This window comes from Oryx dammah, unplaced genomic scaffold, assembly GCF_014754425.2.
Source record: "Oryx dammah isolate SB20612 unplaced genomic scaffold, SCBI_Odam_1.1 HiC_scaffold_5, whole genome shotgun sequence".
NCBI classification, from domain to species: Eukaryota; Metazoa; Chordata; class Mammalia; order Artiodactyla; family Bovidae; genus Oryx; species Oryx dammah.
The window spans coordinates 102,481,755-102,507,800 of NW_024070189.1; the positions used below are offsets into that span (position 1 = coordinate 102,481,755).

At 57.2% G+C, this 26,046-nt stretch overlaps 3 protein-coding genes across 17 annotated transcripts in view; all 3 read left to right on the forward strand.

Annotated features, from left to right (window-relative positions):
* The window catches only part of MAST3 (microtubule associated serine/threonine kinase 3), a 41,493-nt gene extending 38,134 nt beyond the window's left edge, over positions 1-3,359 (forward strand). For 11 of the 14 annotated variants that reach the window (XM_040241087.1, XM_040241079.1, XM_040241078.1 and 8 more), the window contains 2 exons: positions 93-274; positions 1,279-1,811. In XM_040241087.1, the coding sequence (XP_040097021.1) occupies positions 93-274; positions 1,279-1,811 (715 nt within the window). Of the gene's footprint in view, positions 1-92; positions 275-1,278 lie in introns of all 14 variants that reach the window. The other 3 variants (XM_040241088.1, XM_040241092.1, XM_040241077.1) reach the window with 2 other exon arrangements.
* A 1,120-nt stretch (positions 3,360-4,479) lies between these two features.
* On the forward strand, positions 4,480-17,107 carry PIK3R2 (phosphoinositide-3-kinase regulatory subunit 2). Of its 2 annotated transcripts, XM_040241101.1 has the most exons (17): positions 4,480-4,582; positions 6,408-7,152; positions 8,838-8,993; positions 9,866-9,958; positions 10,292-10,333; positions 10,439-10,570; positions 10,661-10,874; positions 11,331-11,416; positions 11,566-11,674; positions 11,755-11,854; positions 11,991-12,170; positions 12,273-12,398; positions 13,654-13,796; positions 14,030-14,206; positions 15,141-15,212; positions 15,392-15,562; positions 15,884-17,107. In XM_040241101.1, the coding sequence occupies exons 2-17, from the start codon at positions 6,831-6,833 to the stop codon at positions 16,089-16,091; spliced, it is 2,331 nt and encodes a 776-aa protein (XP_040097035.1). In that variant the 5' UTR covers positions 4,480-4,582; positions 6,408-6,830; the 3' UTR covers positions 16,092-17,107. The 2 variants fall into 2 exon arrangements, with proteins under 2 accessions (XP_040097035.1, XP_040097036.1); XM_040241102.1 differs by lacking the exon at positions 8,838-8,993.
* A 2,467-nt stretch (positions 17,108-19,574) lies between these two features.
* On the forward strand, positions 19,575-22,948 carry IFI30 (IFI30 lysosomal thiol reductase). Its single transcript, XM_040241147.1, has 7 exons — positions 19,575-19,749; positions 20,742-20,924; positions 21,014-21,088; positions 21,343-21,435; positions 22,257-22,409; positions 22,537-22,590; positions 22,680-22,948. Exons 1-7 carry the CDS (start codon positions 19,633-19,635, stop codon positions 22,740-22,742), a joined length of 738 nt encoding a protein of 245 aa, XP_040097081.1. The 5' UTR covers positions 19,575-19,632; the 3' UTR covers positions 22,743-22,948.
* The last annotated feature ends 3,098 nt before the right edge of the window (positions 22,949-26,046 follow it).

Sequence of the window (26,046 nt, forward strand, 5' to 3'; positions counted from 1 at the left end):
GTGGAGAGTTGATGCAGGATGTATGGTGAGCTTGGGCAGCCCTGGCCGCTGGGGGGCGGGACTTGTGGAGAATCTGGGTTTCTAACCCCTAGGCGGAAATCGCTCTTCAAGAAGATCTCAAAACAGTCGTCTGTGCTGCACACAAGCCGCAGCTTCTCCTCCGGCCTCCACCAGTCCCTGTCGTCCAGCGAAAGCCTCCCAGGCTCCCCCACCCACAGCCTGTCCCCCAGCCCCACCACACCCTGCCGCAGCCCGGCTCCCGATGCCCCAGCAGGTGGGTGCACACCCCAGAACCACCCTGGGAAGAAGGGCCACACGGGGCTGCAGTGTTTGGCCCAGGGAGGGGGGACAAACAGAGTTGGAAGGATGAAGTGACATGATGAATGACAGCCTCAAAGGCAGCCTGGGGTGGGCAGGGCAGGTGTGAGGGCAGGGAAGGGTGTGTCCAGCAGAAGGGGGCATCATAAGCAATGGGGGTCTAGACAAGAGGGATGCGAAAGCTAAAGGGAGGCTAGGGAGAAGGGATTGAGGGATGGATCAAGCCAAACAGCTGGGCTTAAATTGGGGGGGGTGGGCAATAGGGAGCCACAGAGAGTGAGTGAGCCAGAGAAGATATGGAAGGATAGTTCTAGAGCAGGAAAGGATGGTCCCCCTGAGGTTCCCCAGCCTGTGACAGACAGCCAGAGATGGATGCCCCTGTTTCCACTGGGTTAGCATCAGTCTAGAGGGAGAGAGAGACAGGCTGGGGCAGTCCACAGAGGAAGGAAGGCATCCTAGAGGAGAGCCACAGAGGTGTTCTCCCAGGAAGCCCTCCCTGCCTTCTGAGGACCCCACTGCTGTCTCTCCCTCTAGCCTACCCTGACCTCAAGGGGCTGGGGTTATCTGTGCCATTGTTGCCCTCCTTAGACCAGACATCCTCTGAGGCTGAGGCGTAGGGGTGGAGAGAGGGTAGAGGCAGAGGCAGGGCCCTTATTGGATAAATTCCTGGACCAGTGGGTGGATGGCTCATGGGATGGACAGTGGACAGGTACCTTTGGCCGAATGATTTGCTGGGACATTTAGATAAGAAGTGGGTGAAAAGGTGCTAGAGCTTTGATGGTTGAATAGGAGTTTACCAGATCTAAGCCAAAGGAAGAACCTGCGCAAACAAAGGGAAAACCAGGCCTGATAGGTGACCACATGCCTGGAAATGATATGGGCTTTGCAGTCAGTCCCAGGACCCCACCTCGAGGCTGGGACATTGAGACTGGTGGCCTGACCCTCCCCTGTCACCCGCAGACACAGCGTCTCCACCCAGTGTATCCCCAAGCTCCAGCAGCCCTGCATCTCCAGCTGCCGCTGGCCACACCCGCCCCAGCTCCCTGCATGGCCTGGCCGCCAAGCTCGGGCCACCTCGCCCCAAAGCCGGCCGCCGCAAGTCCACCAGCAGCATCCCACCCTCCCCACTGGCCTGCCCACTTGTGCCCGCGCCCCCACCCCGCTCACCCTCACCCCTGCCAGGGCACCCGCCTGTGCCTGCCCGGTCCCCAAGGCTGCGCCGAGGCCAGTCAGCTGACAAGCTGGGTACAGGTGAGCGACTGGAGGGGGATCTGGGGCGCCGCAGCCGCGGGCCGGAGTCTGAGCTGGTGATCATGCGACGGCTGCATCTGTCTGAGCGCCGAGACTCCTTCAAGAAGCAAGAGGCCGTGCAGGAGGTGAGCTTTGATGAGCCACTGGAAGAAGCCACTGGGCCACCCACCTTGGTGCCGCAAATTGCCGTGGAGGGCGCTGAGGCTGTGTCAGGAGCCCTTGGACCCTCTGGGAAAGACTAATCTACCTGGCCTCCCCCTGGCCTGGCAGTCAGTGCATTTTCTGTGGAATGTGTTTTCCATAAACTGACACCTGGGTGGAGACTTAGCCACCAGCCTTTGACGTCTGAAAGAAGAGAGGCCATCGCGGTTCTTGCCGGAAGGTGTAGACAGTGCCTCCTCCATGTTCTGGAGCTGGTCTATCAGGGGCCCGTAGGGGCAGGAATGGGAGACTAGGGTGGCATTGTAAATAGCAGCAAATCCCTGCAACTAATTTATTACTTTTTATAAGCGACAGTCAGACTGAGTCGCCACCGTAAGGCGGTTGCCCAGGTCTTGCCCCAGGCACCTGGGACCCATCTGTAAACCCTGCCCCAACCCCGGGCTGAGAAGGAAGCACTTTGGACAAGTCAATGCGTGTTTATGTTTTATGGTTTTTCTGTTCTTTTAAAGTTTTTTGTGTGTGTGTTACTTGATCCCATCCCTGACTCAAGACCCATACATTTGAAGGGATGCAGCCTAGTTATCAGTCCAGGCCCAGTTTGGATGACTTGGAGAGTCTGTAGACAATTCCCCTCTACCACAAAACAAAGTAATTCTGATGATGGACTGGATTCTGCAGGCCACTTGCCACTATCATGGCTTCCATCTCTAGGCCAGCCTTGCTAGAGTCTGCCTCCAGTTCTATAGGCTTAGGGGTTGTGGGAACTGGGGCTTTGATGTATGAGTAGAAGTTCACCAAATATAGACAGAGGAGTCATCCACTTCACAGGCAGACACTGATGCCCCAGGAGGCAGAGGCCTCAAAGGGCACTGCCAGGGTAGGGGAAGAATGTCCACCCTGGACAAGAATTTTTTGTATTTGATGCCTACCAGGGTGAGAACTTGACCATGATGTGTCTGAAACACCCCCTGGGAGGTGCCTTTGATATGTCACAGCCTTGCTGGGATGAAATCCGAGTAAGAAAATCCAGCTGGGGGACAGTGAGGCCCAAGTTGCAATCTTGGCTTCACTGGCTCTGGGAAAATGGCTTCCCCACTCTGTGCCTCAGTTTCCTTGTGTTTACAAAACTAATACTAATGACTATTTATTAAGCACCTACTGTATGCCAAGCGCTTTTACTTGTGGCTTCTCCCTCAGTCAGCCTTGAGAAGGCTGGAGGTAGTGTTGTCCTCCCCATAACTAAGGCCTGGCAAGGGGCAAAGACATGCCCCACACTTTCCTGGTAAGAGTCATGCAGCCAGCCCCTGTCCTGGGCATTGTCAAGGGAGCTGTGGAGAATCTGTTGTCAGATACAGCAGACTCCAGCTCCAACCCTCTCCCCTGAAATGCTGTGTGACCCACTGGGCATCTCAGAGCCTCCGTTTTCCATTGGGAGATGGCTAACGTAATGGCTGTGTCCCACATGATAAGGGCCCTTTCCAGGCTCTGCAGCCCACTCTGCATTCCTTCCGGAGACACCCACACAGCACTGCCTGGTGTTGGAGCTAGATCAAGGCTGTGCATGACTTTTGCTCCCGCCTTCCATCCTGGAGCTGACAGTGAATAAAAGCTCACATTTACAAAGAGGAGGTCCGATGTCTGGATTTCTGAGGGGCCGAGAAAAGGGTAAGGGAAGAGTGGGGTGGGGGTCGGATGAAAATAGACCCTTGGCTCAAAGTCGCCTGAAGTGGGTTTTGAAGGCTGCTGGGAGTTCACCATTGAGATCCTTCTTGATGCCTTCTCTGATCCAGGTCTCCTGCTACCCTCTCCCGGTTGAGTACCTATCATGGGCTCTGTCCCTAAAAACTTCCTACAGACACCGTCTGGGCCTTGAAGCTGTGATAATAAACAAGTAAACCATCTTTGTGACCTTTTTATACTGGTCTTCGCTTGGGCTGTGCCCTAAAATTCCCCTCACCACGTCGGAACCCAGCCTGAGTGCGTTCAGATTACTTCTGAAGTGTTAGGAAGCGTCGGAAAGCTTTAGCCACGCCCCTTGTTTCCGAGTGTCTTCGGCTCTTTCCGGAAACAGTCGTACGCCTGTGGGCTGGCATTGGGGTAGTTCTCCGCCCGCGAGTTAGTTCAGTTGTTTCTAGACGCTCTGGGCTACCATGGAAACCCCGGCTTTGAAGCCTGATCCCTTCTCGGCCCTCAGCTTGTTTCCTGAAACGTTCAGCTTTCTGTGGCGAGCCCGTTCCACCTAGATGCCACCTTCAGTTCCTTGAGCTCAGGGCCACCTCACTTGCTCTCGGGAGCCGTCCCTGCCTCGGCAGTCTCCGGAAGTGGGTAGTCGCCTCTGGATCTAAGTTCTCAGGGCCTCATTTGGGGCCAAGCACACTTGGTTCTTTCCAGTAAGTTTCCGAAGTTTCGGGGCCCAGCCTGTTTTGCGAGTCCGGCTGGAGAGCGCTCGGCCGTTTCCGGAATCTCAGGCATCTCAGTACAGCCGAGTCTAGCCGAGTCCAGCCTGAGAATGACACATCTGACCCGATTGTGTTCGACTGTTTCCGGAAATGATCGGCTGTCTCCGGCCACGTTCCCCCCACGTTCCCCTCCAGTCCCGCGGGAGTACGTTCGGCTCTTTCCGGAAGCACTCGGGCGTCCTCTGGCCCCGCCTCGGCCCCAGATCACCCGCCCGGCCCGAATGCACTCGGCCATTTCCGCCGGGGGGCGGGCCCGACCGTTCGGAACCGCGGCGGCAGCGGCGGAGGCGGGGATCCCGCGGCTGCGGCGACGGCGGCCGCGGTGAAGCCACGGGTCTGGCTCGGTTCGGCGTGACGGTGGCCGCGGCGGCTGCGGTGGCGGCTACGACCAGGTAAGTGCGAGCTGTCCGCGTGGCAGGCGAGGTTTGGGGTGCGCTCAGATGCGGGGCGCCCAGGCAGAGTATCGGGCCGTGGTGGAAGCCGGAACGCGAGCAGGGCTGCATCGGGCCCCGCGGGAACTGGGGGCCGCAGGGAGCGGGAGGCCTCGAGCTCGACCTGGCCCTGGTGCAGCCTGCCCTGGAAGATGAGGGTGGAACGGCGAACTGTAGGCAGAGATAAGGGGTTGGAACCGCGGCCCTGAATTGAGGGAGGCCCTGCCAGGAGTGGGGCGTCGAGCAGTAAAGAGGGGGCGCCCAGGCATTGTGTGGGGCAAAGTGGGGTGGTGGGGTGCAAGACGGTAGAGGGTCGACTGCGCTTCCGGCCCCCGAGCTGGGCTTTGGGGTCCACGCAGGCCCGAGTGCGCGTTTGCACACGCGTGAACGCGCAGGCCCTGCATCCTCCGCCAAGCCCCCAGCCTGGCCCCTCCACCCCGCCTCTTGGATTCGGGGAGCGCTGGTTCCCAGGCGCGCACACCGGGGCGTGTGCAAACGTGTGCACGGCGGGGCGCGGAGGCGGGCAGGCAAGCGGATTCAGGCGGTTTTCTGGACGTCCCTGTCCCTGGGCCTCAGTTTCCCCATCTGTAGAATGGGGGGCCAGGGGCCAGGGAGTGGATATGTTGGGGCGTCCTGGAATGTGGAGCTTGTGCCCAGTACTTGGACACCTCTAGCGTTTCCCCATGGTCGACGGATAAAGCCTGACCCTCTACCTGGCCTCCAAGGCCCTGCCTGGCCTGTGGCTTTCTTAAGGCCACCCTGAACTCTTGACAAGTATTTCTTGCTGTCAAGCCTTTGCCTGTACTAGTCTTTCTGACCAGCGCTCCTCCTGTCCTCTGTGAGGAACCGCCTTTCAGAAAAGCACCGCCCCCCCCACCCCACCCCACCCCCAATCTCCCAGGAAGACCCAACCTGCAGGGCTGTGATTGAGAATGTGTCTGTGCTGGGCTGTGTCTCCGAGATGGGTGACTCCTTGAGGGTGATCATTGCCCCTGCATACAGCAGCCACCCGCTTGGCAGCTGCAGTGCCCTCCTTCCTTCTACCCTTTCCCAGCTCCATGTCTATTCTGGGGCTAAGGCCCTCTTGGATTCCCACCAACCCTCTTCTGTTTTAAGTACCTACTGTGGGCCTGAAGCTGAGACATGTCAGGGACCCCCCCCCCCGCCCCCGCAGCGCCCCATTCTCTCCTCCCCTTGCAGAGATCAGAGATCCATTTGCTTAGACTCACCTTTGCTTGTGATATGACATCTGCTTGGATTTCATTCCCTATCCCTTTTGGCCCCTGCCGCCTCTTCCTGCGCTCAGCCATCCCAGCCCCTCCTCAGGGTTCCACAGCACGCTGAACACCATCACCTATTACACCCTGCACATTACGCCCTGAGCATTCAGGGTTTAACTGGCCACTGGGGATGGATGCATCCTGGGCCTTGTGAAAATGGGCAGCTCTGAGCTTTTCAGTCCTGGCTTCCTGGCCCACTGAATGGTCCAACAGAGACCTGCCTACTCTGAGCCTTTGTTTCCCCATCTCTAACAGGGACGAAGAAGAACTTGTTTACTGAACTTGCAGTATGCTCAGGGCAGATTCTTGGGAGCTCTGCGCCCAACAACCCCAAGGGAGGGCTATTCACCCATTTTACAGCTGGGGAAACAGAGGCCCAGAGAGGTGCAGGGACTGACCCAAGGGTACCCAGTTAGGGGATTCTAACCTGGGATTTGGGTTTGGCTCTGAATTGAGGGTGGCAGGAGTTCAAACCAACTCATGCTGCCCCGGCCCTCTCCCCCTAGGTCGGTGTCCCGAGCCGAGCATGGTGACAGCCTGTGCCCTCGGCCCCATCGCCTGGCGCAGCTGGAAGAGCCGCCAGCCTCGGGAGCCGATGGCCCCCCATGTGAGGGAGTGAGCAACCTGGCCCCGCCCTACGGATTGAGGGGGGACGCAGCAGCTGAGTGACCTGAGATCAGGCTGCCGACCCCCTCCCACCAGTTGACGAATGGTGGAACAAGCAACGAGTGACCCTTGTTAGGGTCGTGAAATAATGGTGGGAAGCAAAGCGTGAGCATCCCAGGTGGTCGCCTGTAACTTCTTGGTGGAAATTGAAGCCTGAGTCCCCAAGCCCATCCATCGGACCCTCCCAGCCCCCCACCCTGGGCTGATGGGGCCACTGGGGCCCCAAGCAGCCACCTGACCATCCAGACCCCACCCTACCAGCCATGGCTGGCCCTGAGGGCTTCCAATACCGTGCATTGTACCCATTCCGCCGGGAGCGGCCGGAGGACCTGGAGCTACTTCCGGGTGATGTGCTGGTGGTGAGCAGGGCCGCCCTGCAGGCGCTGGGCGTGGCCGAGGGCAATGAGCGCTGCCCGCAGAGCGTCGGCTGGATGCCTGGCCTCAATGAGCGTACCCGGCAACGCGGCGACTTCCCTGGCACCTATGTGGAGTTCCTGGGGCCCGTGGCCCTGGCCCGGCCTGGCCCTCGCCCACGTGGCCCCCGCCCACTGCCCGCCAGGCCCCGAGACGGGCCCCCTGAGCCAGGTGAGCAGCAGATTGGGCCCCTGGCAGGGATGAGGGAAACCGAGAGTGCCCACAGACCCTCAGTTTCCTCTTTCCCATGAGGCGATGGTGCTTCTCCCTGGAGAGGAGGAATGAGGATATCTGATTGGGGCAGGTGTCAATTACAGTGCTATGGAGGGCTGGGTGCAGTTCGTGGCTGGGCACCCAGAGGCGGACACACTAGCCTCGCCCTGCTCTCACAGGGCTTCTGGTTCAAGAAGTGAGAAAAAGGTGATCAAGTGATGACAGCTGCCGAGAGAAAGACGCCTCTCAGAGAGTAGGGGGAGAAGGCAGCAGACATAGCAAAGACAAAGGCCCTGAGGGAATGTCACAGCAGGTTCAGGGAACCAGCCCTGACAAGTGGAGCGGAGTGAGGAAGGGGCAGGGTCCTCCCCTTGGATTTCATGGGATTGGTTTTGAAGACAATAGGGAGTGTCCAGTAAGATTCAGAGGCTCAATTTAACTTCATCTTGTGGTTTGCAGACGGAATCCCTTGAGAAACCCGCCCCCCTTTGTTGTAACCCTGGTTTTCTGATTTCCAGAATGATGGGAGCCAGAAAGCCCAAAGGTGGGCTACTCAGTCGAGGCCACGCAGCACAGTGGCGTGTGAGGATGCTCCATCCCTTTCAAAGAGACCCTCGGCCACCCCTCCCTCCAAAGAGCATGCTGGGAGTGGAGAACCAGGGCGCTGAACATACATTGTGACTGCATGCCAGGCTGTATGCTGGGCAGGGAAACCGAGGCACAAGTTGTAGGAAGGAGGCCGATGAGTGCTGAGCACCTAGCATGGTCTGCCTCGTCACTCATGGTGGCCCAGCGTGGCCCCGTGTACACGTGGGGAGACCAAGGTGCCAGGAAGTCAAACCACTCACTCAGGGAGTCACCCAGTGAAGACCAAAGCCTTGAGAGGCACCATGGCCCCTCCCAATGGCCCGCCTGGTTTTGTGCCCAAGGGACTCTGATGCCCAAAGAGGGTCAGCCCAGAGTCCCCACAGCATGGAGTGGGATGGCGGGGTGCCGAGGCGGCATGCTGCAGGCTTGGGCTTTGCAGCATCTGGTGTCTCCAGAGCCTGTGCCTGTGTCCCGCCTCAGCCTGGAGGAGCAGGAGGCGGCCCCATCCGGGCTCTCCGCCAGAGTCTGCCTCTCCCCCTGGTAACAGCCGCCTCCCTCCTCTGCCTGGCCTGGGTCCAGCCACCACACACATCCCCACTCCCAGGCGGCCACCCAGCTCCGCCCTCCCAGTCTCCCAGGGCAATGTGACATGGGCTGGGGCCAGCCCTCTCCAGGCCTCGGTCTCCTCATCTGGAAATGGGGGGGGTGGTATTGGTCCTTTTGTTCGAGCCCTGACCCTCCAAGGATCACTAGGCAACACGCTGTAGCTGCCTGCCTTCCCTCCATGCAGCTCTGCACAGAGAGCTGCGTGCCCAGCCCTGATGTCACCTGGGCCCCCACCAGCCTGTGCATCTAGGGGAGCTTGCTCTTTTCCTGAAACTCAGTTTCTCATCCTTAAAATGGGGGGTGACGCCTATTCTAATGGGATCTCCCTCCCTGCGTTGCAGACAGGCAAATTTCAGAGTGGAGTTTCAGAACTGTGGCCCCCTTACCAGCCGGATGTCACCCACCTCCCCTTGTTTGCTCTTTTTTTTTTTTTTGCATTTTTGACACAGCTGGGCCTTTCTGCAGCTCAAGCACCACCTGGCCCATCACTCAGGGAGGCCCCACAGGCCCTGGCTTGCCCCTGCTGTGTGCCAGGGCGTCCCCACCAAGGGCCAAAGCTGCATCAAATGGTGGCTGTGCCGACAGAGAGCGCCTGAACACAAAAGGTTGGGTGGGGCGAAACGTGGGGCCAGCAGGGGGCTGGGACAGGGAAGGGGTTCAGCATTTTTTAAAAGGGGGGACATTAAAAACAAATGACTTAGAAAATGGAGAAATTTTCTTGGGATGAGATGTCCTGACCACGATGAGATATTTTCCTTTTATTCTTTTCAACTGCTTTGTTGTTCCCGCTAAGAAAGGAGAGATGATGCCATTGACCAGTTTCTCAGTTGCAGGATCCAAGGCACAGAGAGGGTAGGTCCTGTGCCCGAGGTTGCCCAGCAAGCAACAGCAGAGTCCTAAACCTGCTGATGAGTGTCCTGTGGCTGCTGTAATGAACTGCCACAGCCAGTGGCCGTTCAAACAACGGGAGCATGTTCTCTCATGGTTCTGGAGACCAGAAGTCTAGACCAAGGTGTGGGCAGGGCTGTGCTCTCTCCAGAGACCTTAAGGGAGGAGCTTTCCTTGCTTCTTCCAGCTTTTAGGGGTTCCAGGCATACCTTGGTTTATTGCTACATCATCCCAATCTCTGCCTCTCTCTTCAGATGGCCTTCTCTTATAAAGACACCAGTCCTTGGGTTTAGGACTCCTAATGCAAGATGGTCTCATTGTGAAATCCTTAATTATACCTGAGAGATTAGGGAGTGGACATCTCATTTGGTTGACACTGCTCAACCTACTCCACCTCGCATCTAGTTGTGTGAACTGACCTTTTAAACCCACAAGGTTGTGTCCCACCAGCTCAGCCATCCCAGCTGGGCCTTCCGTCTCCCCCAGGGTGGTGGGCCGGATGCCAGACCCTTGGGCTGAGATGCAGCAGGCAAAGACTGGGCTGGGGTCCTTCTAGGGACCCTGCCAACACTGTGTCCCCTCCTGCCAGGCCTGACACTCCCTGACCTCCCCGAGCAGTTCTCCCCCCCTGATGTGGCTCCCCCTATCCTGGTGAAGCTGGTGGAGGCCATTGAACGGACAGGTGAGCCTTGGCCTGGCTGCAGCCCCTGGATTCTGCTTGCTTGCCTCTGGGGATGGGCAGCTCATCCTCTTCCCTGGGCTCAGGTTGCATGGAGAGGCTGAATCTGGATGCCCCGGGTCTCCATGTTGAGTTGGGGAAGGAATAACCCCCTAGGGAAGTGGACCCCTTCATAGCATCTGCCCTGCCCTCTGCTACCATCTCCCTCCCCTCCCTCTGCTCTCACCTCTGGGAGGTTGAGTAGCCACCCCAGACCCCACATGGGGTAGAGGCAGCATTTGAGAGCTGGCCTTGTCACCTAGGGTGATGCTGACCTACCCCATCCCTTCCCCCCAGGGCTGGACAGCTACAGGCCTGAGCCACCCGCCATGCGCACAGGTGAGGGCAAGCTTCAATGGGTGAGTGGGAAAGGAACCTGCCCTGGACGGATGTGTCCCATCCCTCTGCCCGCCTTGGACCGAGGTATCCCCCTTGCACCCACAGACTGGTCCCTGAGTGATGTGGAGCAGTGGGATGCGGCAGCCCTGTCAGATGGTGTGAAAAGCTTCCTGCTGGCGCTGCCGGCGCCCCTCGTGACACCCGAGGCTGCGGCCGAGGCACACCGAGCCCTGCGGGGTAAATCTGGCGGGAAGCCCGGGCTGGGGAAGGCATTGGGGCAGGCGGGCTCAGGCTCTGGCTCACCCAACCCTGGCCATCTGTCTGCAGAGGCTGCGGGGCCCGTGGGGCCGGCGCTGGAGCCCCCGACTCTGCCACTGCACCATGCGCTCACGCTGCGCTTCCTGCTCCAGCACCTGGGCCGGGTGGCCGGGCGCGCCCCCGCCCCGGGCCCCGCGGTCCGTGCCCTGGGCGCCACCTTCGGGCCGCTGCTGCTGCGCGCGCCACCGCCGCCCTCTCCGCCGCCAGGGGGCGCGCCCGACGGGTGAGAGGCCGATGCTGGGGGGCGGGGCTCTAGAGGAAGGTGTGGCTGGAGACGTAGCCAGAGGGGTCTAGAAAGGAGGGCGGAGTGTGGATCAGGGTCCCATGGGGAAGAGGCCAGAGCTGTCGTGATGGGCGGGCTAGGAAGGATAACTGTGGGTGAGACTTGAGCTCCAGGAAGACTCCATCAGGGCTGGGGACAAGGCGAAGGGGCTTGGACCAGAGAGCAGGCAAGTGGATTGTGTCTGTACTTCCTTTCTGCTTCCCTCCTGTTGTTTGTTGTATGAGCACTTACCCATCGCTTGCTGCATGTACAGAAACAGTAGTGGGTCTCCCACGCCTGCCCGCAGCATCTACCCTTCTTCCACTCGCGTGCTCTCACACATACCTCCTGCCAGGTGTGCAAGTACACACAAGGCCATGTGCACACCAGCACTCACCACGCTCCCCTTCCCCCTAGGACCGAGCCCACCCCCGACTTTCCTGCACTGCTGGTGGAGAAGCTGCTTCAGGAACATCTGGAGGAGCAGGAGGTTGCCCCCCCAGGTGACCCCCACCCCCTTGAATTAGCTCTTATTGTTGGGGATGGGAATGCTGACTCGGGGCCCTGCCAGTATCAGCACGCTCAGTTGCCAGGGGAGCTCACCCTGGTATACAGCTGGTGCTCAATGCATATTTGTTTTCCTGTCCCCCAGCACTGCCACCAAAACCCCCCAAGACAAAGCCAGCCCCCACAGGCCTGGCCAATGGGAGCAGCCCACCCTCCCTGCAGGACGCCGAGTGGTACTGGGGTGACATCTCCAGGTAGGACTGTTGGGCGAGGCCTCAGAACCCAAGGGGCAGGGTCTCCCAGCGGGCAGCCCCCATCCCGGCTGTCTCCACAGGGAGGAGGTAAACGAGAAACTGCGGGACACACCCGATGGCACCTTCCTGGTCCGAGATGCCTCCAGCAAGATCCAGGGAGAGTACACGCTGACCCTCAGGTGGGGGCCCATCCCTTCAGGGAGTCCAGGGGTGAGGGGTGGGAGGGGGCCACTCAGGTCAGAGGACTGGGGGCCGCACGGGCAGTGGCACACGGATGGACCTCCTGCTGGGCACTGACCCCCCCCCCCCCCCCCCCACGGGCGGAAACAACAAGCTGATCAAGGTCTTCCACCGAGACGGGCACTACGGCTTTTCGGAGCCGCTCACCTTCTGCTCTGTCGTGGACCTCATCACCCACTACCGTCACGAGTCACTGGCCCAGTACAACGCCAAGCTGGACACGAGGCTCCTCTACCCAGTGTCCAAGTACCAACAGGTTGGGGGCTGCGGTGGGCGCTGGGGGTGGGGGTTGGCAGTGCCCGGCTGGCACTGGGCCTGTTTCCCAGGTAGCTTGCCTGATGGCACCGGGTATTCCCAGGACCAGATCGTCAAGGAGGACAGTGTGGAGGCGGTGGGTGCCCAGCTCAAGGTCTACCACCAGCAGTACCAGGACAAGAGCCGCGAGTATGACCAACTCTATGAGGAGTACACGCGCACCTCCCAGGTACCACTGGCAAGCACTCCCCGAGGAGGCCTAGGCACGGAGGGCAGTGCTAAGGTCGCAGTGCCAGATGTCCACTTCTAGGTCACAGAGCAGGCTCTTCGCACCAGGGACTGCCCTGAAAACACAGAAATCAATGCAGGGGTGGTTTAGTCGCTCAGTTGTGTCTGACTCTTGCGACCCCATGGACTGTAGCCCGCCAGGCTCCCCTGTCCGTGGGATTCTCCAGGCAAGAATACTGGAGTGGGTTGCCATTTCCTTCTCCAGAGGATCTTCCTGACCCAGGGATTGAATCCATGACTCCTGCACTGCAGACAGATTCTTTACCAACTGAGCTATGAGGGAAGCCCAGAAATCAATATATATGATTCTAAAAGCAAACAAAAACACAGATGAGGAGGTACCAAGCAGCCTCACGAGCGGCTGAGCCATGGGAGGTACCTTGGTTGAGCCCCTGGGTCTCAGTCTCTCCATCTGGAAACTGGGACCATGAGTTTCAGTTCCTTTTCTTCTCCATCCCCTTCAACCTGGATGTTATCAAAATGATGGTAACCACCTCACCAAGAGTTGCCTAAGACAAAGGGTCAGGAGGTCATGGGAAAGAGCAGTATCTTTTAAAAACAGGCAAGTGGGGAAAGGTTTTATCACTCCAGGACTGTGTTAATAAACTTCTTTTGTAAGTTGAGATGCAACTTATTCAGATTGAACATCCCATCTCCATCAGGGAGTTTCTCTGTCTCCCCTGTAATCTCTGAGCAGTCTCTTTCTTGTCTCCTTTCTAGAGACAGGTTACCTGAGGTTCTTAGTGGACAGGACAACTGTCTGGGATCAGGAGCATCATGACCTTGGAAATGGCTTAGGCCTCCTGGGCCTCAGTTTCCCCATTAACAATTCTGACTTTGTATAGGCTGTTGGGAGGTTTGATGAGAGGATGCATGAAAGGGGCTTGGTGCAGCATCTACCCTGAGAAGGAGCTCCATGAACTGTAGTAACTAGATTTATCATTAATTCTCAGCAGCGCTTATGCACCCAGTTGTTTTGTAAGATGCCCAAAGGAGAATCTAAAAGAAGAGTGGGTTGGGGTATGTGGGCTTTGAAGGCTGAATAGGAGTTCCTTCGGTGCAGCTGGAGGAACAGTGCACCTGGTGGAGGGACCAGCTCGAGCAATGTCTCCATATCAGAATTGGGATCTGCCTTTACCTCTCATGAGGGCCTTGCCGGGAGGCCCAGGAGGTGCTCAGACTTACCCCCTCTCCAGGAACTGCAGATGAAGCGCACAGCCATCGAAGCCTTCAATGAGACCATCAAGATCTTTGAAGAGCAGGGCCAGACGCAGGAGAAGTGCAGCAAGGAGTATCTGGAGCGCTTCCGACGTGAGGGCAATGAGAAGGAAATGCAGAGGTGAGCCCAGTTCCTCCTCTCTGCCCAACCGCACCCTGCTCCAGCACAGCTCAAGTGGAGAAAGAAAGGGAACAGGGTGGGCAGCCTGGCTTCCAGCGGGGAGAGAGGGCCAGTTGAAGTGGACTTTGAAGGATGAATAGGAGTTTCCGAGAAAGAGAACTCAGGGAAGCAGCCTGTCCAGAGGCTTAGAGACTGGGAGCCAGTCTGAGGCCTCTGAGCCACTCCTCCCACAGGATCCTGCTAAACTCGGAGCGGCTCAAGTCTCGCATTGCCGAGATCCATGAGAGCCGCACAAAGCTGGAGCAGGAGCTGCGGGCACAGGCCTCTGACAACCGAGAGATCGACAAGCGCATGAACAGCCTCAAGCCAGACCTCATGCAGTTGCGCAAGATCCGAGACCAGTACCTTGTGTGAGTGCCTGGCTCTTTGCTCGCCTGGGGGGTCCCCCCCGTTAATGCAGGGGCACCTGGAGGGGTGACCTCTGCCTGTATCTCACTCACTTTCTCCACCAGGGAGTCCCATGTACCTCCCTACCCCCTCCTCTGTCCACCAGCCCCCTTCCCCTTTGATCAGGCCCCTCCTGGCCCACTCAGAAGGGCTCTTGGACTTCCCTGGTGATCCAGTGGTTAAGACTGTGCTTCATGGCAGGGGGCACGGGTTTGATCCCTGGCCGAGGAACTAAGCATGGTGCTGCCAAAAAAGGGGGTCCCTGTACAGCAGCTCCATTCAGCCTCAGCTGTGAAATGGGAGCACTGCTGCTACACGGCTGAGTCACTGGGAGCCCCCGACAGGATCCGCTCCATGAATGCCTACTCCGTGACCTGGCATGCAGTGCCCAGCCTGCGCCCAAGATCCCGTTTCTGAGGCTTCCCCCTCCCACCTGGGCCTTTGACGCTTGTGTGCACCTAGTGTGCGCTGAGCACCGTGCATACATTAGCTCGCTTGGTCCTCTGAAATACTGTGAAGTTTCCCTTTCGCAGGTGGGGGAAACTAAGGTTCAGGACAGCTGCCATGTGCAAAGGCACACTACGTGCAGCCCTCTGGACTGAGCCTCTGATGCTGATAGCACCTTGTGATGACACAGTCTGGGGTCTCAAAAAAGTGTTAACAGAAACAATAAATGGGGGGGGCGGTGCGGCGGAGCGGGGTTCCCTGGCATGCCTGGGGCATCCACCTGGGTTGAAGCTGTCCTTGCCCTGGCCGAGGCTGACCCCTTGTGGCAACCGGGGGTACTGCACCCAAAACCTACTCTGGTCAGCCCTTGTCTCCAGCCTGGCTCCTAGCTGCAGCCTCTGTTCCCCTCCCAGCCAAGCAGCAGGAGCCCACCTTTCCTCTTCCCTCCAGGTGGCTCACTCAGAAAGGTGCCCGGCAGAAGAAAATCAACGAATGGTTGGGGATCAAGAACGAGACTGAGGAGTGAGTGACCACTTCAGGCGGGGCAGGGGGTGGAGGGGTGTTCTTAGAGGAGGGGCCGTTTTTTGTGGGTTTTGCAGGGTGAATAGGAGTTCACCAGGGAAGGAGCGTTGTCCAGGTGACAGAGGGACCTTGGAGGCTGGTGAGTAAGTGACCAGGGCTCCTCCCTGCCTCCCCCACAGCCAGTACTCGCTGATGGAGGATGAGGATGACCTCCCCCACCACGAGGAACGCACATGGTATGTAGGCAAGATCAACCGCACCCAAGCTGAGGAAATGCTGAGTGGCAAGCGGGACGGTACCTTCCTCATCCGTGAGAGCAGCCAGCGGGGTTGCTACGCCTGTTCTGTGGTGTGAGTGCCTGGCCTGGGAACTGAGAATGGCTGAATGTTGGGAGGGGGATCCACCCATTCCTTCTTAGGGCTCTCACTGAGCACCAGCTGTATGTTCCTTGGGAGACAGCCGGGAAGAACCCCTGGGTTCTTGGGAACAGGGGAGGAAGCTGGGGCAGGATCAAAGCAGGAGATGGCAGGGTTGGGGCCAGGTCGGCAGCCAGCACCCAGGAGATGGGGAAGTAGGGGTCCCGGACGGGGTCACCTAAGAGGAGTTGTGGGGTGGAGTTGGGAAAGCCTGCGAGGGTGGGCGCCCTTCTGACCCAGTCTGGCCCCCTGCAGCGTGGACGGCGATACCAAGCACTGCGTCATCTACCGCACGGCCACGGGCTTCGGCTTCGCGGAGCCCTACAACCTGTACGGGTCCCTGAAGGAGCTCGTCCTCCACTACCAGCACGCCTCCCTGGTGCAGCACAACGACGCGCTGACCGTCACGCTCGCTCACCCCGTGCGCGCCCCCGGGCCTGGGCCCCCGCCCGCTGCGCGTTGAGCAGGCCCGCGGGCCCAGAGTGGAGCCGCGCCCCGGCCGGAGGCTGCGGTGGCCACCTCGTCTGGACTCTGTCTTTCTAATCTGTCTCTTCCTTGGGTTTCCTCCGCCTGTCTCTGTGTGAATCTCTCCAGGTGTGTCTGTTTTTCTCTTTCTCTCTGCAGTTCTGTCTCAGTCTCTCCTCTGTGTCTGCCTCTCTCTCCATCTTTATCTGGGTCTCTTGCTGTCCCCCGCTGTCACTCTGTCTCTTTCTAGCTCCATCTGTCCATCCCCTCTCTCTCTCTCCCCTTCCCCGTCTCTGTGTATCCGTGTTGGGGGTCCCGCCTCCCCAACTCCACAGCCCCTGCCCCCATAATCACTGCCCTCCAACGGCTCTGGCCACCCACAACCTTGTGCCCTGTCCCCCACGGGCCTCCGGGGGTCCCCAGAGCCCCACCTGGCTGCACCTGCCGTGTTTACAGAGGCCCCTGGGTTGCGTGGCCCCCGCCTGGGTGCCCCGATTTTTAAGCCATAGACCTGGGGTCAGGGCAGGAAGGAACTTCGCTTGGCCACTTCCAAGAACCTCAGCCGTGACGTCTGGGGCCAGGCGGGACCTGCCCCATAGACCCCAACTTCCCCTTCAAACCCTGAAGTGAAACCCGGCCCCAGGTTGCCCCCACCGTGGGGCTGCTGCCAAGAAGTACCCCTGAAAAAGAAAATAATTAAAAATAAACTCACAGGCTGACCCCAGGCCTCCCAGGAACTGAGGCCACCAGCACCTCTGGGCAGCCGGCACATAACGCTGCCCACAGCACCGTAGTCAACACAGACTTAAGGCTTCTCCATCATGTTGGGCTCTGATTTTATTTTTCCTTAAGTGTACCTAAAGCCCTCTTTTCTCTCCTCTTTTGGAACGAGAGCCCTGATTTTCTATGCCACCCACGGACCCCAACCCCCTTTTTCTGCCTGTCTGGCTAGGCTGGCAGGCGGGTTTTGTATGGTACGTTGATACTGATATGGATATAAAACATTGAAATCGATGGATGCTTCTGTTTTCAGTGACACACTTCAGCTCTGGGCTGCCAAATGAAGGCTGCCAACCCCTGTCCCCTCCCCCACCTACCTCTCCATTGTAGTTTAGATTGCTCACGTGCAGAGAAATTGAGACCTGCCTGAGGTCACACGGCAGAGAAGCTCAGACCCCAACCTCTGCTGCAGGGACCCCAGACCACAGCTCCCAGGTTTGAGTTTGAGTTCCGACACTCAGCCACCATCCCTACCCCCAGAAAATCGCCACCCCTCTAATGTGCAGCTTCCTCATGGCCAGGCAGAAAAGACTGTCACACCCCCTCCCATGCCACCCAGAGGGGCCTCCTGTGTCCTGGATCCCCTCAGTGTCAGCCCCTCTCTCCACACCTGGCCGGTGGAGCCTGCTCTAGAGACACTGAGCTGGGTCCTCATGGTGGCACTGACCCAGACTCAGTCACCATTCCCTGCCCTCCCCAGGGTCCCTGTCTCAACCCTCCCCTCACACACGCCCAAGGCTGCAAACCTCCTCTCCTCCCCAGCCCACCACACCTGTCCGGACCCAATGTGGCTGAGACAGCACCCAGGGATGAAGGAGCCGCTGTCTGATCCATCTCTCCCCTGGGCTCTCAGAGGGACAGGAGTTACCTTCCTGGGCCTCAAAGCTCCAGTCCTCCCCAAGCACTGTCCCCACTTGAGTGACTGACCAGTCAGGAGGCACCCTCTAAATCCAGCCGACTCTGCCCCCACTGAGGGCTTCACCCACGGCATGAGTGGAAGCAGGGTAAAGCTCACCTCAGTCCTGTGAGCCCAGCCGGGTGGAGCCTGAGCACAGAAGAGAACGTCCCATATAACCTCTAGCTGGTCTCAGACTCAACCAACTGTGTCTCCTTGGGAACGTCACCTCCCATCTCCAGTCCCATTTCCTCTTACCAAGTAGGGCCAACAGTCTCTACTGGGCATCTCTGAGGATTTCATGCTCAAATGGGTGAGGTTACCTTTAGGAATTCCTCCAAATACAGCTGGTGCTTAATACCCACTGGAAAAATTGTAGCAATTATATTTATTGCTATTTCTTCAGCCCAGTACAGGACGGAATACAGACTGAGTTCCCCAAAGCCGTGTCGCTTAGCCTTGCAGAAGCTTCACGAAGGAAAGGGGTTCTGCGAAGGGTTCAAAAGAATGAGGTGGGATAGTCCAGCTGTGGGGACTTCAGGGGAACCCCAGCTCCCGAACCTGCTGCTATGAGTGTGGCCATGTGGGCTGGGGTTTCCCCAGAACTGGCGGGGGACATGGGCTGTGGAGCTGGGGGCTGGACTGATTTCCAGGCAAGGGTGGGGAGCGTTTCCTCCCATGGGGCCCAAATCTTTGCCTTGCAAAGTCTGAGTGTGTTGGTTCCATCCCCAACACTCCCAGCCTCCAAGCCTTTATCTGGGTTACTCTCTCTGCCCAGTCTGCCGTCCTGCAAACACCTTCCACCCTACCCCCAGCCTGGGGCAATGCTCCCTCTGTTCTGAGCCCTTCATGATAGCTTTAGTCCCTAAACCTCACTTCTCCTGCTTAATAAAAGGAGAAGCTGGGGCTTCATCACCTGAGGTGTCCAGCACAGTCCTGGAGAAAACCTGAGTCTGCCTGATTCCCCTGGATTTGGGTCCTACAGGGCCAGTCCCGCATCCCATGTATTAATACACCATACAGGCTTCAGGTAATGACTGCTCCAACCCAGGCTTCTCTTCTACCAAAGGAGCTGGCAGAGGGCAGGGGTGCACCCCTCCTCAAGCCCAGGAGAGTGGCAAGAAGGAAGACCAACTTTCTCTTCCCACCCTCCAGCCAGAGATGGGGGTGCCAAGAGAAGTGAGGTGCCCCTCCCAGCACTGGCTTCTGCTTTCTGGCCCTGTGGTCAAGCCTGAGTCAGCCCCACGAGACCACGCTGTCTGGGTTGGGGAGCCTGCGAGGGGGAGGGGTGAAGCTTGGGAATGAGGAGGGGTATGGGCCAAGCTAGGGGAGGGGGCCTGGCTGCCCACTCCGGTGCCAAGGATCACCTCCCATGGGAACACAGGGTAGGGAGGTCGGAGAGTCGGGTCCATGGGCTAGGACTGGGGTGGGGGTGGAGGGCTGCAGCGGGCCGGGGCAGGACTGCTCTAACGGCCCCCATAGAGACCTCCTATCTCTCCATCTCTGTTTCTCTGTCTCTAAGCCCCCACCTCACCTCTGCTCGAGGTGCTCAGCCTCAGCTTCACAAGGCTGGGCCGGGCTGATTGCGGGCAAGGGTTGGGGGAGACGGAAGGCCAGCGCGTTGTTCAGGTGACTGGGGTCCCAGCACCTGGCGGGGGGTGGGGGAGGATGGGGTGGGGTGGGGTTGGGATGGGAAGAAAGACCCAGAGAGAAAAGTAGAGATACCCAGAGGCACCCGCCCGGGCCCCCGAGGGGCGTGGGCACCGGGAGGCGGGTTCCGCCTGGGGGCCGGGCCACCGCCGAGTTAAAGGCGCTTCTTCCCGGGGCCACGGCTCCCCGCCGTCTCGCGTTCGCCGCCGCTGTGATGGCCTCGTCGCCTCTCCTGCTCCTGTTGCTGCTGCTGCTGCTGCCGCCGGAGGTCCCCGCCGCAACGCGGCGGTCCTCGCTGGAAGCGCTCCCCGAGGGGGCGGCCCCCTGCCAGGTAGCGTCGGCGACGCGGCGGTTGGGCCAGCCGGGGCCCGCGCCCAGGTTGGGGGGCCGGCCGCTCCTCTCCTCCCACCACCCCCCGACTTCGACGGGGACCACCGGGGTCCGGAGAGGATGCTCCCCGGGGGGAGGGGGGTGGCGACCCCCTCCCCAACCCCACCCTTCAATCCGGCCCTTTGGCCATACTTTCTTTTCCCTTTCGCTTTCCCATCTGGAGTCCGAGTCCCTCAGCTGTCCCCCACCCCATCCTCCCGCAACTCCCTCCTCCCCCCAAGGGGCACTGAGCACCAGCTGTGTACATCTGGAGCGAGAATCAGAGTCCCCTCTTTTAGGCCAGGGGAAGGAATCCCAGACTAGCTGAGCCGCCGGCCCCTGGCCACGGGCATTCATCGAGGGTGCGTTTCGTTCCGGGGAGAGCACGCGTTTTTGTGGTCCGGAGTAAACAGATGCCCCGGAGGCTAAACCACTTGCTCACAGACAAGGCCGCCGTCACCCCTCAGCTGGAGCCGGAAGTCAGCACCTATTAGGCGCCGCCTCTGCAGTAGCCTTGGGAGGAGTTCAGCGGGCTGGCGGAGAGGAAGAATAAATAAGGAGTCAGTGAGGTGTAGGTCCTTGCTCAGCCCAGGGCCATGGCTCGAGGGGATGAAGTGGCCAAGAAGGGGCAGGCGGTGGAGATACACACCCCTGGAAGTCAGGGCTGACCGCAGTGACCCAGGCGGGTGAAGGCCATGAATTCTCCCACCCTGTCTCCCCCTGGGTAAGAAGTTTCATCCCTGGAGGAAAGCAAGCCTTGTGCCTCCATTAACTGCCTACTGTTTGCAAATCTGTGTCACATCCATCATGCAATCTGACTGATATTTAGGAAGATTTAGGCTTTCGGTGAAGCCTCAGCATCACACTCCCACCTGGGAGATAGAACACCTACTGTCTGCAGCTTCCTTCCTGCCAGAGAGCTTAACTTGACTCACACCCCTTCCTCCCCGGCAGGTTGGTGAGCTGTGCCTGCAGGCGTCGCCCCAGAAGCCTGATGTTCCGCTGGTCAACGTGAGCCTCTACTACGAGGCGCTGTGCCCTGGCTGCCGGGAATTCCTGATCCGAGAGCTCTTCCCGACGTGGCTGATGGTGTGGGAAATCCTCAACGTCACCTTAGTGCCCTATGGGAACGCTCAGGTGCCTGGGGACCGGGAAATGGAGGCACGTGGCCACAGGAAGGAGGCCTGGGGGAGGGGTCAGCCAGCACTCACCTCGTTGCTTTTCAGGAAAGAAACGTCAGCGGCAAGTGGGAGTTCACATGCCAGCATGGTGAGCGGGAGTGCATGCTTAACAAAGTGGAGGTGAGCAGCTCTCCTCTCCCTCAGTTCCCAAGGGAGGGGCACAGAAGCTGTGGCGACTGCCCTGATAAGGAAGGTGAAATCGTGACTCAGAAGGGATTGCAGACAGCTCTGTCCCTTGCCTGTGAGCCTCCATTTAATCTTGTGTTTGTTCTCTGCTTGATTGGTGGACACCTCGTGATTATTCCTGGGGTGGTCCTTGGGGTGGAGGGTGCTCTGAGCCACTCACATCCTTGCCTGCCTGCTTCCACCCCCAGGCCTGCCTGCTGGACCAGCTGGAGCAGAAAATGGCCATCCTGACCATTGTCTGCCTAGAGGAAATGAATGACATGGAGCAAAATCTGAAGCCGGTGAGTAACACCCCTCATTCAGCCTGGGTTGGGGGGCCCTGGCCTCCCTGCATCCAGACAGACCCAGGCTCAAGTCCTGGCCCCGACTGCCACGCTGTGCAGTCCCAAGAATATAGCCTCCTTTCTCAAAGATTCAGTCTCTGAATGGAAGGAACCAAGATCTTCTGCGGGGCTGCCTGATAGATCAGGGAGGGCTTCCTGGACAAGGTGCCTCTGAGCTGGGCTTGGTTGAACAGGAATATACAAGGACACAGACAGTGATCCTTCTCTGGGGTATGGAGATGACACACCTGGCCCACCTCCCTTCCTGGAGGATTATGAAAAAGAACTCCCAAAAGGGTGACTCATCTGCCCTGATTGTTTATTTATTCATCAAGCATCTGGGCCACCCAAGAGACTGGAAGCCTCCCTGAGACACCTCCCAGCCCTGCAGAGTCATAGTGTGGCTGGGGGTGTGCAAAGGAGGAGGGAACACTCAGGAGACTCAGAGGAAGGAGGAGGAAAAGTGCTCCCGGCAGAGGGAACAGCAAGTACGGATGCTCTGGGGAAAATAAAACACTGCAGGGGTGGGGCTGCAGGTCTGGTCTTCTGGGAGACAGCCTGAGCCCCTGCCCTGGGGGCCTCCACTCAGGCATGTGTTAAGCACTTGCTGTTTAGGAGCCTTGCTGCATCCCTGGAAACCTGACTGTCTCCTGTTGGCAGTAAGGAAGCAGAAACTGGGCTTGGGGGACTGGGGGTTGCTAGAAGGAGGACCGTTGGGGAGATAACAGGGAGGAAGCTGAAGCAATGCCCCTGCTGACCAGCTCGCCACCTGCCCTCAGTGCCTGCAGATCTATGCGCCAAAGGTGTCCCCGGATTCCATCATGGAGTGTGCTACGGGAAACCGTGGCATGCAGCTCTTGCACGTCAACGCTCAGCTCACAGACGCTCTGCGGCCACCCCACCAATACGTGCCCTGGGTCGTCGTCAATGGGGTAAGAACTCTTGGGGCCCCCCCGGCAGGGACCAGGCTGATGGGCATGTACATTGATCTGGGAGGCAGGAGGCAAGGGCCACACTGGGGGCCAGTGGAACTTTTAACCCCCTGTCTTGCTTGTTCAGGAACACATGGAAGACGAGGAACATCTCCTACACCTTGTCTGCCGGTTGTACCAGGTAAGCCAGGAAGGGAATGGAGGGATCTGGTTGGTGGAGGTAGGGTAGGGTCTCCTTTCAGGACCCCAACTCATGGCCACCTTCTCCAGGGCCAGAAGCCAGATGTCTGCCAACTCACAGCTGACCTGTCCAAGGAAGTCCGCTTGAAGTGACTGACAACCAGTGTCCTGGGAGGGAGCTGGTGCAAGAAGAACGAAATCAAACCTGTCCTTGTTTTTGATCCCTGACTCAGCAAAGCCACTACTTCTACCTATTCTACGAAGCCCAGACTCAAAATTCTGCCCCAGGATCAAGAATCTTGCCTTACTGTGAATGGTGCTACATCAAAACTCACTTAATAAACACTTTGGGATTTCGTGATTCAGCAAATCTCCTTTTTCCAGATATTCACAGTGCTGGGACCCCTGAGAACCTCCTTGTCCTGGGGATGAAGAGCCAGAGTCCCTAGTCCCATGGGGGCAGGGATGAGCCAGAGGGGGAGACATCAGTACTAGAGGAGGCCAGAGGAGAAATGAAGGTTCTTCATAGGAAGGAGAGACATTGGAGCTGGGGTTTTGAAGGGTGACTAGGAGTTCACTAGGCAAAAAATATATCTGTTACATCAACACACATCCCTAGCTACTCTTTTTCGCTGCCCCACACTAGGTGTTATGGGTTAAGCCAGAAGGTGGTAACTGGAGTCATGCAAGGCCACAGGTGGGGCAGTGATCTTGTCTGGGGAGTTTGAAAGAATATGTTCACTGGGGAGAAGTCATGGAGTTCCAGGGAAGGGAAACGAGTGTGAAAAGACCTAGACAGCAACAAGATCTGGAGTTAGAGTGCCAGGCTGAGGCATCTAAGAACAACAGGGCATGTTATAGGATAACTTTCAAAGAAGGGGAACAAGTCATGGTTCTCATGCTGGTGTAAAACGAATACATGTTAAAGATTTTCTTTATTTCATGATTTATGAGGGGCAACTGGTCAGATAGTCAAAGAACAAACAGGTTTATAGATCAGGAATATTGATTGGGCAAAACTGACTCACAGGGGCAGAGAAAGGATCAGCTTTCCCTTTTTTTTGCACCCAGTTTTATGATTTTTTTATCATTTTAATACAGTTGACCCTTGAAGAACACAGGCTTGAACTGCATGGATCCACTTCTACACAGGTTTTGTAAAATAATTTTATTTATTTATTTTTGGCTGAGCTGGGTCTTCGTTGCTGCCTGCAGGCTTTCCCTAGTTGCGGCGAGCTGGGGTCTACTCTTGACTGCAGTACATGGGCCTCTCATTGCAGTGGCTTCTGTTGCCGTGCACAGGCTTGAAGGTGTTCAGGCTTCATTGCAGCTCACAGACTCTAGAGCGCACACTTGTTGTGGCGCACGCGCTTATTGCTGCTCAGCATGTGGGATCTTAATAGACCCGAGATGGAATCGGTGTTCACACATTGCAAGGCAGACTCAATCACTGGACCACCAGGGAGACACCCTACGCAGATTTTCTTCCCCCAATAAATACAGTCCTACGTGATCTGGAGTTGGTGTATGTGGTTAGAATGCTTACAATTTACTTGCTTTGCAACTTTCACATGTAACAATACAGCACTCTAACTATAGTCACCATGCTGTACCTTAGATCCTCAGGGCTATGGTAAAAGTTTGTACCCTTTGACCAACATTGCCCCATTCCTCACCCCATCCGCTAGCTCCTGAAAACCAGCATTCTTGTTTCTGTGAGTTGGGCTAATTTAACTTCCACATATAAGTGAAATCATGCAGATTTTAATTGTTCTCTGTCTGGCTAATTTCTCTCTGTTCTCTGGCTTCATCCACGGTGCCACAAATAGCAAGATTTTCTTCTGTTTTTTTTTTTTTTTTATGACTAAATAATATTTGAGCTGTCCCTTTTGTTAAAAATAATCTCAAAGAAAGACCTTCCTGGCCAGGTCTCATTGAATTTGCCCTGATTATTTTACACAGGTACAGCAAGAGTTCAGCTTGCTTTACTGGAAGTTTCCATAAGGAATCTCAAAGTGGACTTCCAAAAGCCTCTTTCCTTTGCTAACTGAAGATAAGAGCCCGAACTTCACCTGCTGTATCTATGCCTTTTGGTGAATTTGGCTCTTCTTTGATGTCCCCGAAATATGCAAAGGATCTTGGTTGGCCTGGCTGGATCTGTAAGGCTTACCTTGCAAGCTAGATACAAGCCAGCTTGCCTGAGAGGGTTTTGTAGCACTTGCTCCCAAAAGTCCGACTTACTCTCTTGACACTGGTTGGTGAAATCCTATCTGGGGAGGGTCTCTCTTCCAGAAAGTGGAGCTTAATTCTACCCCCTCACCCCAACCCTGAGAGTGGGCTGGATTTGGGGACTCAATTCCAAAGGAGGGAAAGTGAGAAATGGTTAACTCGATAGTGGAGCAGAAACAGCTGGCAGACAGCCCCTGAACCACGTGGTCCAGGTGAGGGTTGCATGCTTCGGGCTAGCGTCACTAAGAGTAAGTCATGCAGTATCACGCGCTTTCACACGGACACCACCTTTGTGAACCCCAATCTAACCACGAGAAAACAGCACCTGAACCCAGATGGAGGGACATTCTACCAAATGGGTCCCTTCAAAGATGTCATGGTCATAAAAAAAACAAGAAAAAACCCTGAAAGACAAGGAAAAAAACCAGAAAGATTAGAGACCGGAGGCGCCTAAGGAGAGGGATAACATCCCCTAATATGGTGGGATCATGGCCAAGTCTACATCTGAACAAATAACTGGAATTAGGTCTGATAAGTCTGTCCTGTGGTTCCCTGATATCAGTAAACGCCCCTTCAGGAATCAGCCACATAGAAATGTTTCACAGAGCTAAAAACTACAACCTGCTAGTGAATATAACAAAAAAGAGGCAGACTCCCAGATATAGAGAACAAAATAGTGATTACCAGTGGAGAGGGGTGGAGGGGCAATATAGAGGTAAGGGATTAAGAGGCACAGACCACCAGGCATAAGATATGCTACAAAGGGTATAAAGCATAAAATATGCTTCCCTGGTGGCTCAGTGGGTAAAGAATCTGCCTGCAGTGCAGAGATGGAAGCAGGTGAAAGTTCAATCCCTGGGTGGAGAAGGATCCCTAGAGGCGGGCCTGGTAAGCCACTTCAGTATTTCTGCCTGGAGAATCCCATGAACAGAGGAGCCTGGTGGGTTACAGTCCTAGGGTCTCAAAGAGTCGGACAGGACTGAAGTGACTGAACACACACACACACACACACACACAGACGCTGCAAGGATGAGCTTCCCCGGTGGCTCAGACGGTAAAGAACCTGATTACAATGTGGGAGATCAGGATTTGATTCCCCCAGTCAGAAAGATTCCCTGGAGAAGGGAACAGTTTCTCACTCCAGTATTCTCGCCTGGAGAATTCTATGTTGCCGTCAGACACGACTGAGCGACCAACACACATATGCTACAGGGATATATTGTATAAC